The 14,506-nt window shown below is 42.2% G+C and overlaps 1 protein-coding gene across 2 annotated transcripts in view; it reads left to right on the top strand.

Annotated features, from left to right (window-relative positions):
• NHS (NHS actin remodeling regulator) overlaps positions 1-14,506 on the top strand; it is a 248,617-nt gene that overhangs the window by 222,185 nt on the left and 11,926 nt on the right. For both annotated transcript variants that reach the window (XM_069002882.1, XM_069002891.1), the window contains exons 3-5: positions 2,135-2,268; positions 10,958-11,020; positions 13,219-13,411. In XM_069002882.1, the coding sequence (XP_068858983.1) occupies positions 2,135-2,268; positions 10,958-11,020; positions 13,219-13,411 (390 nt within the window). The remainder of the gene's footprint in view (positions 1-2,134; positions 2,269-10,957; positions 11,021-13,218; positions 13,412-14,506) is intronic.

The following is a 14,506-nucleotide window of genomic DNA, read 5'->3' as shown; positions in this document are numbered from 1 at the left end:
CCATGGTCCACTCCAGGCAGCAGAAAGATGCTCAGGCACAAGCACACAGAACTGTGGCACTGGGACTTAGGTACTCAGGAGAAGAAATCACAGAACTGTAGAATCACAGAATGGTTTGGGTTTGAAGGGACCTTAAAGATTATCTGGTCCCAACCCCCTTTACAAGGGCTGAAACTGGAGCCCAGTGGTATTAGTCTCCACAAAAACTGAGCTGTCTGCTCAGGGGTTCCAAGCATGATACTGCAGGATGCCTGTGTCCTTTAAGAGTGGCAGCTGAAAGTCAGGTGACGGATGTCCTGGACAGCTTGGAAGAGTTGGGCAGGTGTCCCTTTCCCAGGCTAGGGAACATTTTCTGACATCACCTAACAAACTGCAGACCTGTAGCCTCAAAGCAACACAGAGAGGAAGCAGGAGCAATCAGGGTCATAACCAGGCTCCTGGATCCCTGCCATAGAGAGAATTTGCTAGATGCAAACGGCTGGATGGTCCTACAACAGCTCATTAAAGGGAAGGCAAAAGATAGGGAAAGTTTTTACCAGGAACCTAACCAAGGGAAAATTATTACCAGGACACAAGTCAAAGCAAGGCAAAACAAGGCAAACAAGCCTGTCTTTCTCCTGTGCCATAAGGAAGGAGAAAATCCATGCAGGTCACACTTAAAAGGTTCAGCAGCAGCCTCCTGTCTTGAAGCATTTTGCACCAACAGCTCTAATTGCCTTGCTCATTTATGATGGTTATTAGCTTATAATAATAATCGATTACTTAGAACTGCAGAGCATCTGTTAGCTGGATAAGATGTTCCAATTAATTACCACATTTGACCATCTCTGCAGGTTTTAGGTCAGGAACACACTATGGGTGCAGTATGTCTTCATAGCATGGCAGAGAGTGATAACAGCCAAATTGCAACCACAGTAGTGCTGGAGTAGAGCAGAAGTTCTTTTCTGTTCTCAGCTCTGCTTTGCAATTGTCCCAGAACCAGGCTGATCTTTGCCTGCCATCTTGTGGGCAGGAGAAATCCTGACAGCAGCACGGGAAGGCAGCTCCAGAAATGTCTCATAATTTTAAAGTTACAAATCTCAGTTTTGGCAATTTCCCATCCTCCACAATTAATGGCAGCTGTGCAGGTTTAGCAGGCAACTTGGCATGTGCTGCTTTATAATTTTTTCCAAATAACTGCATATATGGGGATGAAATTTTAATCTGAAATTTACTCTAAACATGTTTATTGTGTCTCAACTCTATCTTCTATCAGAATTTCATTCTCTCTTTATCTGTTTAACCAGGAGCCATTAAAACTAAATGTTAGGTCAGAAATCAGCTATGCTAGCAGCAAACATTGTTGACTGGACCATAGCTAGTGGAGCAGGTGAATATATTATCTCCTTCCAGCAGCATTCCATGTGAACAGCAATTATCTGTCATCTAAAATAAGAGATGGGAAGTCCATGAGCATTCTCCCATTCACTTGGAAGGTTCCAGAGACTTGGGACTAATACTGGAAGAGGACTGAATATTGTGAGCCCATAGTGAAGGAAGATTCCTGTGGGCCTAGGGTAGATAAAGATCTTGACTTTTCCAGGATGATCTCCTTCATTCTGGAACCTGAGCATTACCCCTGCAACAACCTTCATGATGTCAAGCCAATGCTCAGGGCCTAGCACTGCCATGTAGCCAGGGAATAAAATCCCACCTGGAGCTGTGTTTCTTTTTTTCCCCTCAGAGCGATATATTTTATATGGGTAGAATGCAGGAATTACTGCACCTCAATATTTCAAGGCAATAGGAGCTGCAGGTTCCTGTTGGAAATCAGGCCTTGGGTCTCAAGTGCCTAGAAGGTAGCTCCTTTGTCTCTTGGGATAAATGGTATAAATCTCATTTGGGGACAGTTTAGCTTCAGTGCATATGCTGGGGTGTGTTGTACGGGCATTGCTCTTTTGGGTACATGGATGTCCAGTAAGTGCTTCTCCCCTTCAGTTGCAACAGGGATCATTTGTACCAGTCACTGGGGAAGAGGAGAGCCTTTGTCTTTGGAGTCCCTTGTCCTGTACCTGTCTCTGTTGTGCTGTGAATAGAGATACTGTATGTTTTTAACACTTTGAAAGACTCGTGTCTTCTCTCTCATCCAAAACAGAACATCGAAGCCGAGGTGATAACAGAGAGCAAAAAGTCCAAGGCCCCATTGCTGTGGTGGCTCCCCCCTTTCCTCCCTTCCCTGCAACCTGCAGCCAAAAGAGGCACGCAATAAAGGACCGGCACTTGCTACCAGTAAGTCTTGCACTACAGCTACCACACACGAACATGATGTTAGCACGGTGGGACCCAAGTGTGACACTGCATCACAGCTGCTCCCTCCCCAGGCCGGTGCAAGTACAGCGAGCAGGCCTTAAAGACTGTCAGCAGCGTAACACAGGTCACAGCTTCCTGCAGCCAGCCCCAGGGTGGTTGTTTTCAGTCAGAAACCTCTTATTTTTCACCCGTGGCCAGCACACACGTGCTCTCTTTCACTCACTCCTCCACAGTCCTTCCCATTCACCACTCAGGCTGTAGAGGTAGCACTTCTAGGAGCCTCCCGTAATTACAGAAAGTGCTGTAAATTCAGCCCTGGCATTAGCATTGCCAGAAGCCAAGAGCTCAGGGCTTTGAGTGCCAGCTTGAGGCTTGTGTGTGTGCAGATAGGTTCATGTCCCCAGCTACAGGGCGCTACCCCTTCCATAGTCCTGTTTTGCAGTGTTCATCTCCATGCAGTTTTTTCAGATGTTTCATATTTCACACATCCTTGCAACCAGCCAAGCAGGAACCCCAGCTGAAGATCTGGTCCTGTATGTCTGTGCTGACTTGCCACTGCTGCATTAATTTGAAATCAAATTAGTGTTGACAAAATGATATTTATCATTGTTAAAGGAAATGCACTAGGTTCACAACTTTAACTCTGATCAGGTCCATAATTCCCACCAGCTTCAGATGGACTTTGGTACTTCTGTGGCTCTGGGTATTTTACTCACAAAAGTGTCATAGTAGCTACATTTTACCCTGTACTAAGAACCATTGTATTATTTAAAAGCCATAGGTCAGATCTGGACTTAACTTTTAGGTGAGGCGTTTGTCTAATGCCAGCCCTCAGTGGTGTGGTAATAGATCTGTTCTGCATCTGCCAGTACAGGGGCACTGGCATCTCGAGAGATGCTACACCTGTGAGTACATTATAAGTTCGGTGATGATTCAGTAACTACACTGAATCATCACTTACTTAGCTTAAAAATCCAAGTGCATTCATCCTAACTATTACATAAACCATATTTAAATACTATAATGCTAAAGCACTCAGTGTAAAAGACTCAATGTAAATGAGTCACACATGGCCAGGGAACAAAACATCAGCTAATCAGTCCATAGGAAAAGTTTTGTTTCTCATTTAAAAAGTATGAAATACATAATAAGATTTGGATTCTTTTGACTGTTCTGGCTTTTGGGCTGCTTATCTGGCTAATTTTAAGGACAGCATCACCATCACTGCAGGCTTTGAACAGGTTAAATTTGCAGGCCTTATGATTCAACTTAAAGAAGATATCCTGATGTTAAAGGACAGCATAGAAAAGAGTTTGAAGACAGAAAGAAGAAATGGGATGACCTGTTTCTTCTTTATAAATCATCATCAAAGCTAGTGCTGTTGTAGGGTCATTGAAAGGTAAAGGGAAGTTGATGGCATGTTAAGGATGAGAACTAGTTACAGATGATAGTTTGGACAGGCTGTTGAACATAAAGCTTTCTTAGTATCAGATGGGGAACAAGGCATCTCTTTTGAAATTGCATACACAGTGCTTAAAGGCCTGAATCTTTGCTGTGTTTGGAAAACAACCAGTGCATTTTAGACATTACTTCCATCTGTGGAACACAAAATAATAACAAATAGTGAGCAACTCTCTGAGTCCTGTATTAGTTGACAAAATTAAGTCATGCTGAATGCAGATGTCTTGGCTGTATCTGAAAGCGTACCTTTTTCTTTTCAAGATGGAAAATATTAAGCTTTTTGCCCACCCATTTCAGACCTCCTTTTGGAAGCTGACTGGGTACAGTGTTCCTCTAAGGAGAAGCAAACGAGCTGCTTGGAGAGCTGTTGTTCTATTGATTTCAAGGCATCTGACAATGTTCTGCTTTGGAAATTGCAAATAAACCATGGCCAGAGTACTTCAAAGTGCCTTGACCCATTTCTGAGAAAACCCCTTGTTAATAGGGCAACTTAAAAATGAAAGAGAATAAGGCAAGATAAAGCTGCACATGAATGTTCAGTCTGGCAGAGGTGAATCAGAGATTTTTACAAGACACTGCGACAGTGAATAGCAATTGATATTGTGCCAGCCTTCATGATTTAATGATACCATTACAAGAGAAAGTTGAGAATGCTGTTATTGGCTATCTCAGTCTTTTTGGCATAAGCTTTTTGACATCTGCAAAAGTTTATCTGCTTCAAGGACTGTCAGTAATATTTGATATCTGATTCCAGTTGATGGTATCATCTAGTCGTCAATGAAGTGAAGATGCTAAATCCACAAGAATTTTTATTCATGGCATAGCAATATGTTGTGTATTCCACTCTTCTGATGCATTGGGAAGGTGCTGAAGGGAGCAATACACAACCAAAAAAGCCCTTTTTTGTGTTTCTTTTAAATTAGGAAAGGGATCAACAAGCAGCTGGGAAATTTTTGAAAGTTACAGGGACTGTCTTTTCCAAACTGACTATCTAAGTTAAATGCATGTATTAAGATACATTTGAGGACTGTTCCAATTACCACTGTGTGACCTGTGGGAACTACTACTATTGAAAGTTACTGAGAAAACAGGTCCCCTATATCTAAGATGAGACAAGGCTCCCTACATGTGTACCTTTTGGCTGCTCCTACCAATTGGGTGGCTGTGAGCTCTTCCAAAGATCTTGCATTTGTATGGTAAAACTAGAGAAAATCAATCACATCAGATGAAGAGTCACTTTTAATCACAACTATGTTTACAGGGAAAAAGATGCCAAAGTCCCACAAATTCCAAGAAAGAACAAATGAATTCAAGTTCAAAGCAAGTAGTGTCAGTGTAAATGGGTCTGGAAAGACATTTTGGACTGTTCCATCACAAGATCATTTTGTTGTGGAGAAAGAATTGAGAACTAAAACCGGCATAGGCTCTTCTGTGTCTACTCTTGTTACAGGAAATTCCCTGATTTGCCTGATGAAAGGTCCACTTAGCCCAAAAGCCAGAAGGGGATCCTTTGGGAAAGAGAATAAGAACAGGGCATGGTTTATTCTGTGTATAGTCCCATGATTTATCCTTCCAGTTTCATACAGAAACTGGTTACAGAGTTCCTGAGCCAGAGATCACACACTGAATAATAGCCACCAAAGAACCTCTCTGTGTGGACTGAGAAATTTGTTTAATCCATTTTTTTTAGCAAACTTACACCTTCAGCCTCAGCAGCATCCTGTGACAATGACTTTAAAAATCTGTATGAAAACGTCGTTTTTGTTTGTTTCAAACCCATACCTCACAATTTCATTGTATCCTTTCTGGTTCTCAGACTATGAGAAAAACAGTAAGCATTGCTTTCTCATTCCCTTTCTCCATGCTCCTCATGGTTTTGCAGACATGACTTCACTTAACTTTCTTATCCATTCCAGTCATTCATTTTTAAAGCTGAAAAACTGGCATACTTAGTCTGTCTCTACACTAAAGAAATATACAAGCGAACACATTTAAAAGTTTCATTCATTCAGGCCTTTTAGCCAATAAAGAAAAAGAAGAAAAACCCAAACCAAACCGAAAATAATCTGAGGAGAGTATGAGAAAGTTATGGACTTGCTAAAATGAGGAAAACATTTCTTACACATGTTCCCATGACAACCTTGCCTGTAGCACTGCTGAGACCAGTCACTGAGTGTGAAGATGCTGTGTCATTCCAACTGCATTTCAGACTTCTCTTTAATTTTTTCTGCTTTTTTTTTTTCTTGGGTTTCCCTAAGTCCAGCCAGCAAGGCTCTGAAATTTCAGTATTTCAATTCAGAACATTATGAGACCACACTTTCTCAATCCCCACGTGGCACAGCTATTATAATAAAACCAAGGAAACAGAGCAAGGAACTCAATATTTGGAAATTTACACTCACAATTGCACAAATTTCAGTGTCAGTTTATTCATAGTTATCATCTGAGCCAGAATCTAAGGGACAAGGAGCAGGAGGGTTTTTTCCAGACAGGATTTTTGTCTCCCTGAGGCCTCAGCTAGAGCAAATGTGAAGGGAAAATAAAGCATCAGGTAATTTTATTCCATCTCCTTGCCATTTCAAAAATACTCTGTATGGTCTGCTTTAGGATGCTTTGTACAGCAAAGGGAAGGAAGTACAACTGAATATATTAACTTTCACACAGTTCTGTGCCGAAGCCAGATGAAGCCTCAGTAAGAAACAACTGAGTTAAGGGACAGGCACGAGCTGGGCTCTGCACTTTCTGTGTGCAAATCCTGCCTGAAGCTGTTAGAAATAAAACCTACCTGACATTATTCATCAGACTGAACTTGTATAGCACTATTTGTGCAATGAGCCTAATACCTACTACCCTGTATTGTGGGATGTTTATTTTGTACCTTTGTCTGCTGAAATGCCATATGTGGTATGACTTCTGTCACAAAACATGTCTTAGTTTTGTCTTTACCTTGTCAAAACACCGGAGCAGTACATTAATCATTAAAGGATTGTCAGTACTTTAGCTGATCGCATTTGTGATGCTCCAAAAGAAAAGAAAAATCCACAAGCAGATAAAATAAAAACTTAAGGAGACTGAAACATACAGAAATACACACATTGGGAGAAGGCAGGTGAGCAGGGTTGTGATTTGGAGCAGAAATAGCATGGTCAGAAATATTCCCATTACTTTCTCTTCAGCATCAGTTGACTGTGTAAGAAAGCTGCTGTATAGTTACAAATATCTAATTAAGTAGTGAACTGTGCTCCAAAAATACTGGAAAGCTGGTAGCCTTTTATTAGTATTTCTTCTCCTTTCTCTAGACCTTTAGATTTTCTATCATGTAAATAATCCTGTGAGTTAAGGAAGCAGCAGGTGCTCCTTTTCACTGGCAGAGAGAGGTTTCAACCAGAGCCCCAGGAGTCAGTACTGTACTCATGTGAATGTGGGATTGAACACTAGTTCACACTTACTCTACATGTTGCCTTTTCAGTGCATGAATGAATGTTCTCAAATGAGACGTCAGGATGTACTGTACATCTTATTTCTGTGCTCCCATAGGGTGAAAGCAAACTGTATGCTGTATGTATGTTCTGTTTGCTGGAGACTACAGAATATGTAAAGCTTGCAGATGCTGAAGCTACGTGCTGATGCTCTGCTTGGGTGATTATCACCCACTTTATTCATCAGGTTATCCTGGGAGGGAAATTTCCCCCACCTACTGCAATAGAAACCTGAAGTCAGAAATCATATTGATCCCTTATGCTTTTTGTTAGCTGCATCTTTTAGGCAGCAGGAGTCAGAAATAATCCTCTGGAGAACAGCACTGTGCAGCAGTGTGCCCCAGCCTCCTCCTGCCCTCACCGGGGCTGTGCCAGCCCTGTGCTGCTGGGGGCTGTGACCCTGCCACCGAAATCCCTTGTGAGATAACACCTTGCCTGCCTGATCAAACACAGCTGAGGGGGAAGGAATCAACTCAGCCATTCTAAATTCAACTAACATGTTGAGGATAAATGCTCTTGATGAGTCTTTAGCATTCTCAATCTTTAATTAACTGAGGAAAAATTGGTTCTTTATTCTTGGGTTTATGTTTTTCCCATCACCATTGCACTGTGTTCCATAGGGCCTGTGATATAACTTTGAAATCCCAGAATCTCCTGTAAGGCAATCACTATAGGTAAGGCAGGATAGGTACATGATTTAACACAAATTATGCTTCTTGGACCAGTCTTTCCTATATGTTGAAGATGTCGAAAAACAGTCACATCTCAGAGCTTTGGGGAATGGAAAAGAGAAGAGGGGCAAAAGTGGCATTCTTGTCCTGTTACTGACCCATTAATTTCCTTCTCCAGATCCCAGGTCTGGGACAATAAATGGGACAGACTCATAAATTGCCAGGCCAGCAAGTTTGTCGACTGCCGATTTGCTCCTTTGTCACTGTCCTGATGATATTTTAAGGTTTTAATTCATTAAAATGGTTAATCATGAGTTCTGACTTAGATATGTGCAAGTAATGCTCTTCCTAAAGTCAGGGTGAGAGTGTTCAGGGGTGCTTCATCTCACCCCAAGTTAAGTGCTGAAGGAAAGCGAGCTGAATTACTCCTCAGCAGAGCCGCTCTTTCTCTATAGGGGAGAGAGACTCTCTGTTGACTAGTTCAGACTTGGACATCTGATTATTTTGTTGTAGTGCACAGAAACCAAAGACTTTCACACTGAAGTGATGCAGAGCACTGAGACATCAATCAGATCACGTGCATATGCAACAAGATTTTTACTGCAAGGCAGTTTCACGAGCACAGTGGCACCTCTGCAAGTGAGGTTGATGGGATAGCTCAGGAAATAAAAATGTTCACATATGTCAGTGACAAATCCCTATTCAAGCAATTATGCACCAGTTTAGTTTCAAAGCAATCTTAGCCCATTAAAGAAAAATGCACATTTAAAGTATTCTGGCTTTGTATTTAACAGAATGATTATCACTATTTCTGTTTGCCAAGCACACCCACACAAAAGAAATTCAGTTTTAAAACTGCCTAACTTCAGACTCACCCATCAGACCAGAACAGTCTTGTTTATAGTAATAATTTCTTGCTTAATTACGTGTTTACTCAGGGCATTTAGAGATATTCTCGTCTTCTGAGTGAATGAGAGCTTTTGAAAAGAGGCAGTTCACTCCCTCCCCCAGCATGGTGGTGTTGAAATGCTGAGGCTGCTGCTCTGTACCAGCTCTGTGCCTCAGCTGCCCCAATGATGGGCACCATGTGGGAACAGGCACTAAGTGACCTCAGGACCCCTTGGCGAGGCAGTGGTAGCACCAGCTTTCTCAGGAGCACAGCGGTGACAGCAGAAAATGAAATTTTGCTGGTCACCCTCATTTTTGTCCTATCTCTAATGATAGGAACCTACCTAGGAAGTTTGTCCTGCCATGCTTAAGCAGGGGCCTGAGTCTAGCACATCAAAGGATGGCTGTAGGTACATGGAACCAGACAAGTGTTTTCTCAGAGGCACCTGGCAGAGGGGTACATGGGTGAGGTAGGAAAGTGCTGCACTGATAGGACTGGCAGATGGGTAACCAGATCTTGCTTGTCTTGACTGTAGCCCACACTGCTATCTCTGAGACCGAAGTTGAGGTCCTGCTGTTTCTCTCCTGGACAGGTTTGCCCCTGAGTGTGCATGTTGCTGTGCTTGGAGCTCAGGGCAGGAGGTCCCTCCTGTCCTCTTCTCCTTGTGCACTGACAATCACAGGCCATGAAATATTGCAAAGATTTTCATATCCTGAGCTCTTGTCACCTCAGCAGCATTAGTCTCCCTGCATCTTGATTCTCCCCAGAGATCCTCTAGCACCTTCCATGAGGAAGTTGAATTTCAAGCATCCTGGTAACTGCAGTCAGTCTGCTTAGAGCAGATGACTGGAAACCTGGTCAGAGGACCAAGCATGAAATCATCCTTGGGTATCTGAGGAGTAAGTAGATTGAAATGGTTGATGTATTCAGTGTCTCCACAGCCTTTGTTGCATTGACAGAGGTGTTGCTCCTGAGACAAGGACTTTTCCCAGCTTGGGAGACTTGTTTTTCACTGGCCTGGGGAGAAACTAAGCTGCTGGAAATGTTCACTGGGAACAGCTCTATTTTAATTTCCCCACTCTGCCCTCCTCTAAGGCTTATGGACAGCTCATCTGGAGGCTTCCCATGGGTACAGAGGAACCAAGGAAAAGATGTTGTATATCTAGGAAGAGAATAGGCTGAGATGGAGGATTAGGCCTTTTGAGAGTCACTACAGCTTTTTTTCTTGAGAGGAGACCATATAATGCAAAGTCTTTCAAACTGAGGTTTGTAGTTCCTCTGTCCCAGCAGTGTTGATAATGATTGATAATGATTGGGAGGAAAAACATGCATAGAATTATTTGACATTATTAATCTGCTAACTAATGCAGGGATAGATAATAACCCCTACCAAGAAACACATGCTGGAGATTTCCAGGGGTCTCACCAGACCTGTTACCCTTCTCTCTTTTTTTGATTTCCTATTTCAAAAGAGGTAAGTTGTCCTTCACTCCTTGGTTTTGAAAACTGGACATTATAACAAACAAACTGGAGTTTCTGACAGAAGAGGATTTTGGAGGTGTAGGGATTCAGCAAGACCCAGGATGCTGTGGCCATCGCTGTTTGTCCTTTCAAGTGTTACAAAAAGTGACAGAAAGGCCATTGTCACCCTGACACAATGATTGCAACCTTAGAGAAGTAGCGATATCATCAGAAACACAGAGCAATCAATGAATTTTATTAATCACCATCAGCATCATTATTTATATCCATTTCCTTAAAACTGAAAAAAAAATTGAAAAAAATTCCCTTATATAATGAAATAATTCACATTTATAACGTAATTGGATATGTATCTTGCACTGATTCAGCTCCAGGCAGAACACATTTTGAGTTACCAAATCAATACAAGGCATTCTTGGGACAATTTAAGCATGTCTGTACAAGAAGGTTGTACCAATTTCACTGCAGTTGTGTCTAATCCAAGTATGCAAAATCAGCACAGACTTCACAGGGGTCCAAACCAATCTGTTGTGGGGAATAAAGCCATCAGTAGGAAATAGGATGAAAATCTCTGCTCATTTTGGCTCTGATGCTAATTTATCCAGACAAAAATGATGTGCTTTTACCAGAATCGTTTTGTGTATGTTTTTAATTTTAATTTTTTTTTCCACATTTCACATTTATAGTTTTACAGCACCCGTTCGCCCTCCCCAATTGAGTGTTGCCACATGACCCCCTGGAGTAGAAAGGTACTGGAAAAACAAGCAATCCTCAATTAACAGCCCTGTCTCACTCTTCTCCTCTCCAGATCCTAACCCTTCCTCTTGCTTGCTTTTCACTTGCTAACTTTACTGCGCTAAAAGAAGCCATATCTGTTTATCTCATGTCACTAAGATACAATAATAATGTTTTTCCCCCTTCTTTCATTCTTCACTTTGGATGGGTTTCAGGAGCCCAAGGCCACAAAGCTGCCTCCCCCTATCACCTCCTTTAAAAGGCCTGAACTCGGACAGACTCTATAGCATTAGCAATTGTATTTAATTCTCTTGCCATGTTTTGCAACTGCCCCTTCTGTTTTTCCTAAATGGTAAGAAATGGTTTGGAAAATGCCACACCGACAGCAGGTATTTATTCTCTGGCCATTTGGTGATGCCACTGTTTGGAGAGGAGGAGCTCTGGCAGCCAGAGTCACTTTGCCCGCTTTGTCCAGCACTTGATTGTCATCCAGGGAAGGATGAATTCGGCAACAAATGAAGCCTCTGTGTGTGTGTGTGTGTGTGTGTGTGTGCGTGTGTGTGTGTGTGTTTGTCCCCACGTGCCTGTGTGTGCGTGCAAGGGTGGGTTTTTTTGCATGCATGCATCAAACTTAGGGCGGGGGGGGGGGAGTTACCTAGGAAACAAAGTCTTTTGTGCTTGAAGTTTATATGAGCTATTCACGTCTGCCGGGAATTGGCACAAAAGCTGCAGGCAGAAAGAAGGCTGCAATGTTTGACTGAAATCCTACGTGGGAAAAGGGGGTTTTCTGCGGGCGGGAGAAGAGGAAACGTGCGTTGCCTTGGGTCTGGGGGTGCTGCGGGAGGTGACACTGACGAGGTAAGTAAGTGCCCTCCAACAGTTTAAATAGTAGCTGCCAAGTTAAGATCTTTAATGCTTTTGGGGCTGGGACGTAAATGCTGTTTGGCAAGCCTGAGATGGTTAATTCCCCCAGGATTTGTGAGGAGCCTGGGAGGAGGAATGGCAGAAGTACAATGGCAGACAGGGCATGATCCTGCGGTGTTCAACACCCGCCTGCTCAATGCTCTGCCGTGGCAATGTAGAGCAACATTTTATCTTTGCCCTGTTTGCTACCGAAACTAAAACTGGCAAATAAAGTGTAAACAGCAGGCATGAAGGAGAAAAGGCTGCCAGTTAAGCAGCTGGGAATTCAAGACGGAAGAGAAAGCCAATCTGAAAAGGATTGCACTTCATTTTTAAAAAATGAGAGGCAGACAGATGTCCTGAGCTGGCCAAACAGTTGTCACAGCTTACAGAAGAATGTATTAATGGAAGAAGGGAGGGAAATTAGGCAGGAAAAGGTAAAGGTAAGTGTTTCTCCCCTCTGTCCCTTCCAAACAAAACAGAAACTTTTTTTTTTTTGCAAACAAAGAGACCCCCAAACCCAAGCTGGCAGCCAGCACCACATGAAAATGCACTTGCTTTATTTCTCTTTGCAATACAGGGTGTTGGGGGATTTGTCGTTTCTGTCGTTTCTTCCAAAAGAAAACAAACCATCTGTGGTTTTTTTCATGCTGTTTACTTTTCTCTCCATTTCTTCATCTTCAGCATCTAGTACTTCTTGTACTATGCTATAAAAATATGCATGGTTTCTAAACAATCTTTTGAATTTCTTCTGGTGGTGGCTACTCTTTTCTTTGGTCGTTATCCCCCTGTCACAGCACTGTCAACACCTGCCACTTCCCACCACACAGCTGTTGGATGGCTGTACCATGGTCTGCTCTTGGTCTGCGTTTGTACAAATGAAATGCAAACGGTTTTTCTGAAGTATGGAGGGGTCTTCTTTAAAACTTTGGACCTTCTGATGCTTGAATGAATGGTTGTATGAGGCCAGTTGCAGTTGCAAATGAGGACTCACATGTCTAATGCTTGTGGTAACTGAGGACACGCTTGCCATGGCTATGCACGAATGCAGGATGTGCCCCTTCTGACAGAGGAGATGGCCTGTAAATGTCACTGTAAATGTGCTGAGTTCCAGTACGTTGAGGTGTTTTTCTCCTATTAGCAGGATGTTAAGTTTCCATTGGAGAATGGCTGGTGCTATGTGACTTAGCTAGAACAATTCCTTCCTGCATCCCTATAATTGATTTCTGATTTGTGTGTCTGCTTTGTTTCAAAATTAGCCTTGTGTGCCTGAATGGGAGACACTGATTTTGAATGTATTCATTTGCAGTCCCATCCACCAGAGGACGAAGATACAGATGTCATGTTAGGGCAGAGGCCGAAAAATCCAATACATAATATCCCTTCTACACTGGATAAACAAACCAATTGGAGTAAAGCACTACCTCTCCCAACTCCAGAGGAGAAAATGAAACAAGATGCCCAAGTGATTTCTTCTTGCATTATCCCCATCAATGTCACTGGTACAAATCTCTTCTATTTCTTTTTGTATTTATTGCATGGTTCAAGGGAGGTCAAGTACTTACTTTGTTTAATTTATTTGAAGTCACGGGATTGTGCACTCTGGGGGAAAAGACCCTAGCTTGAAGATTTAGTTTCTGAAAGACAGTGGGCTAAATTCATCCCTTATGTATGACTGCTGGAGTCACCGAAGCCGCATCTAGGATTAATTTGGCCCATATTTTCAGAGTCATGTTATATGGTGTAACATAACCCTAGTTCCCTGTATAAACAATGTACTTTTGTTGTGTATATAACCTACAGTCTGTATTAACAAAGACCTCAAATAACTTTTTGAATGTAGCTGACTGAAATAATGCAGAAAGCTACCAAAATTAATCATATGATTATCATGTGTAGCAGGAGAAGAGAAACTAGAGAATGTAGGCTACTATTTGCAGTGCTTTAAACATTCAAGGCATGAATGTGTAGCATGCAAACCATCGCTCTGAGATCTCTTTACATGCTGCTATGCTGAAGGTATAGTAATGGCCTTTTCTTTTATTTTTATAACATTTGGATATATTTGACTAGATTTATTTGAAGAAGAACTTGTTTATAGAAGCAGCAGGTATATCACTTATTAAATGTGATAGATGACTTATTTCCAGAATCAAAAATCAGGCTGTTTTTCTCTTTCTCTTTTTCTCTTTCTTTCCTTCCAGAGGGCTATGGTAAACATAAAGTTGATCTGAGTTTTCCTCAATAATATTTTCAAGTACCAAGTTTTGATTAATTTAAGAGCATAAAGTGGGCTAACTTCTCCAGTTATAGACTTCAATGTAAATAATCAGGAAAAAAGCAGGGGGCTTTCAGTTAACCTTCATTCTCCAGAGAAATTATTTGTATTTAATTCTATTTTCCCAGTAACTGGGGGGCTGGGGTAAGGTCACAGCCCCTCACCTCCCATTGTTCTTCCCCATGTTTATCAGTGTTGCACAAAACCTTCCTGAAGACAGGCTGTAGGATTCACCATGGTGCTGGAGAGGGCTGTATGCCCACAGTCCAGCTTCAGCTCACAACCAAGGCTCTTGGGCTTGCAGCACGTCTGTCTTACA

Source organism: Aphelocoma coerulescens, chromosome 1, assembly GCF_041296385.1.
Source record: "Aphelocoma coerulescens isolate FSJ_1873_10779 chromosome 1, UR_Acoe_1.0, whole genome shotgun sequence".
Lineage (NCBI taxonomy): Eukaryota > Metazoa > Chordata > Aves > Passeriformes > Corvidae > Aphelocoma > Aphelocoma coerulescens.
This window is presented reverse-complemented; position numbering and strand designations above follow the sequence as displayed.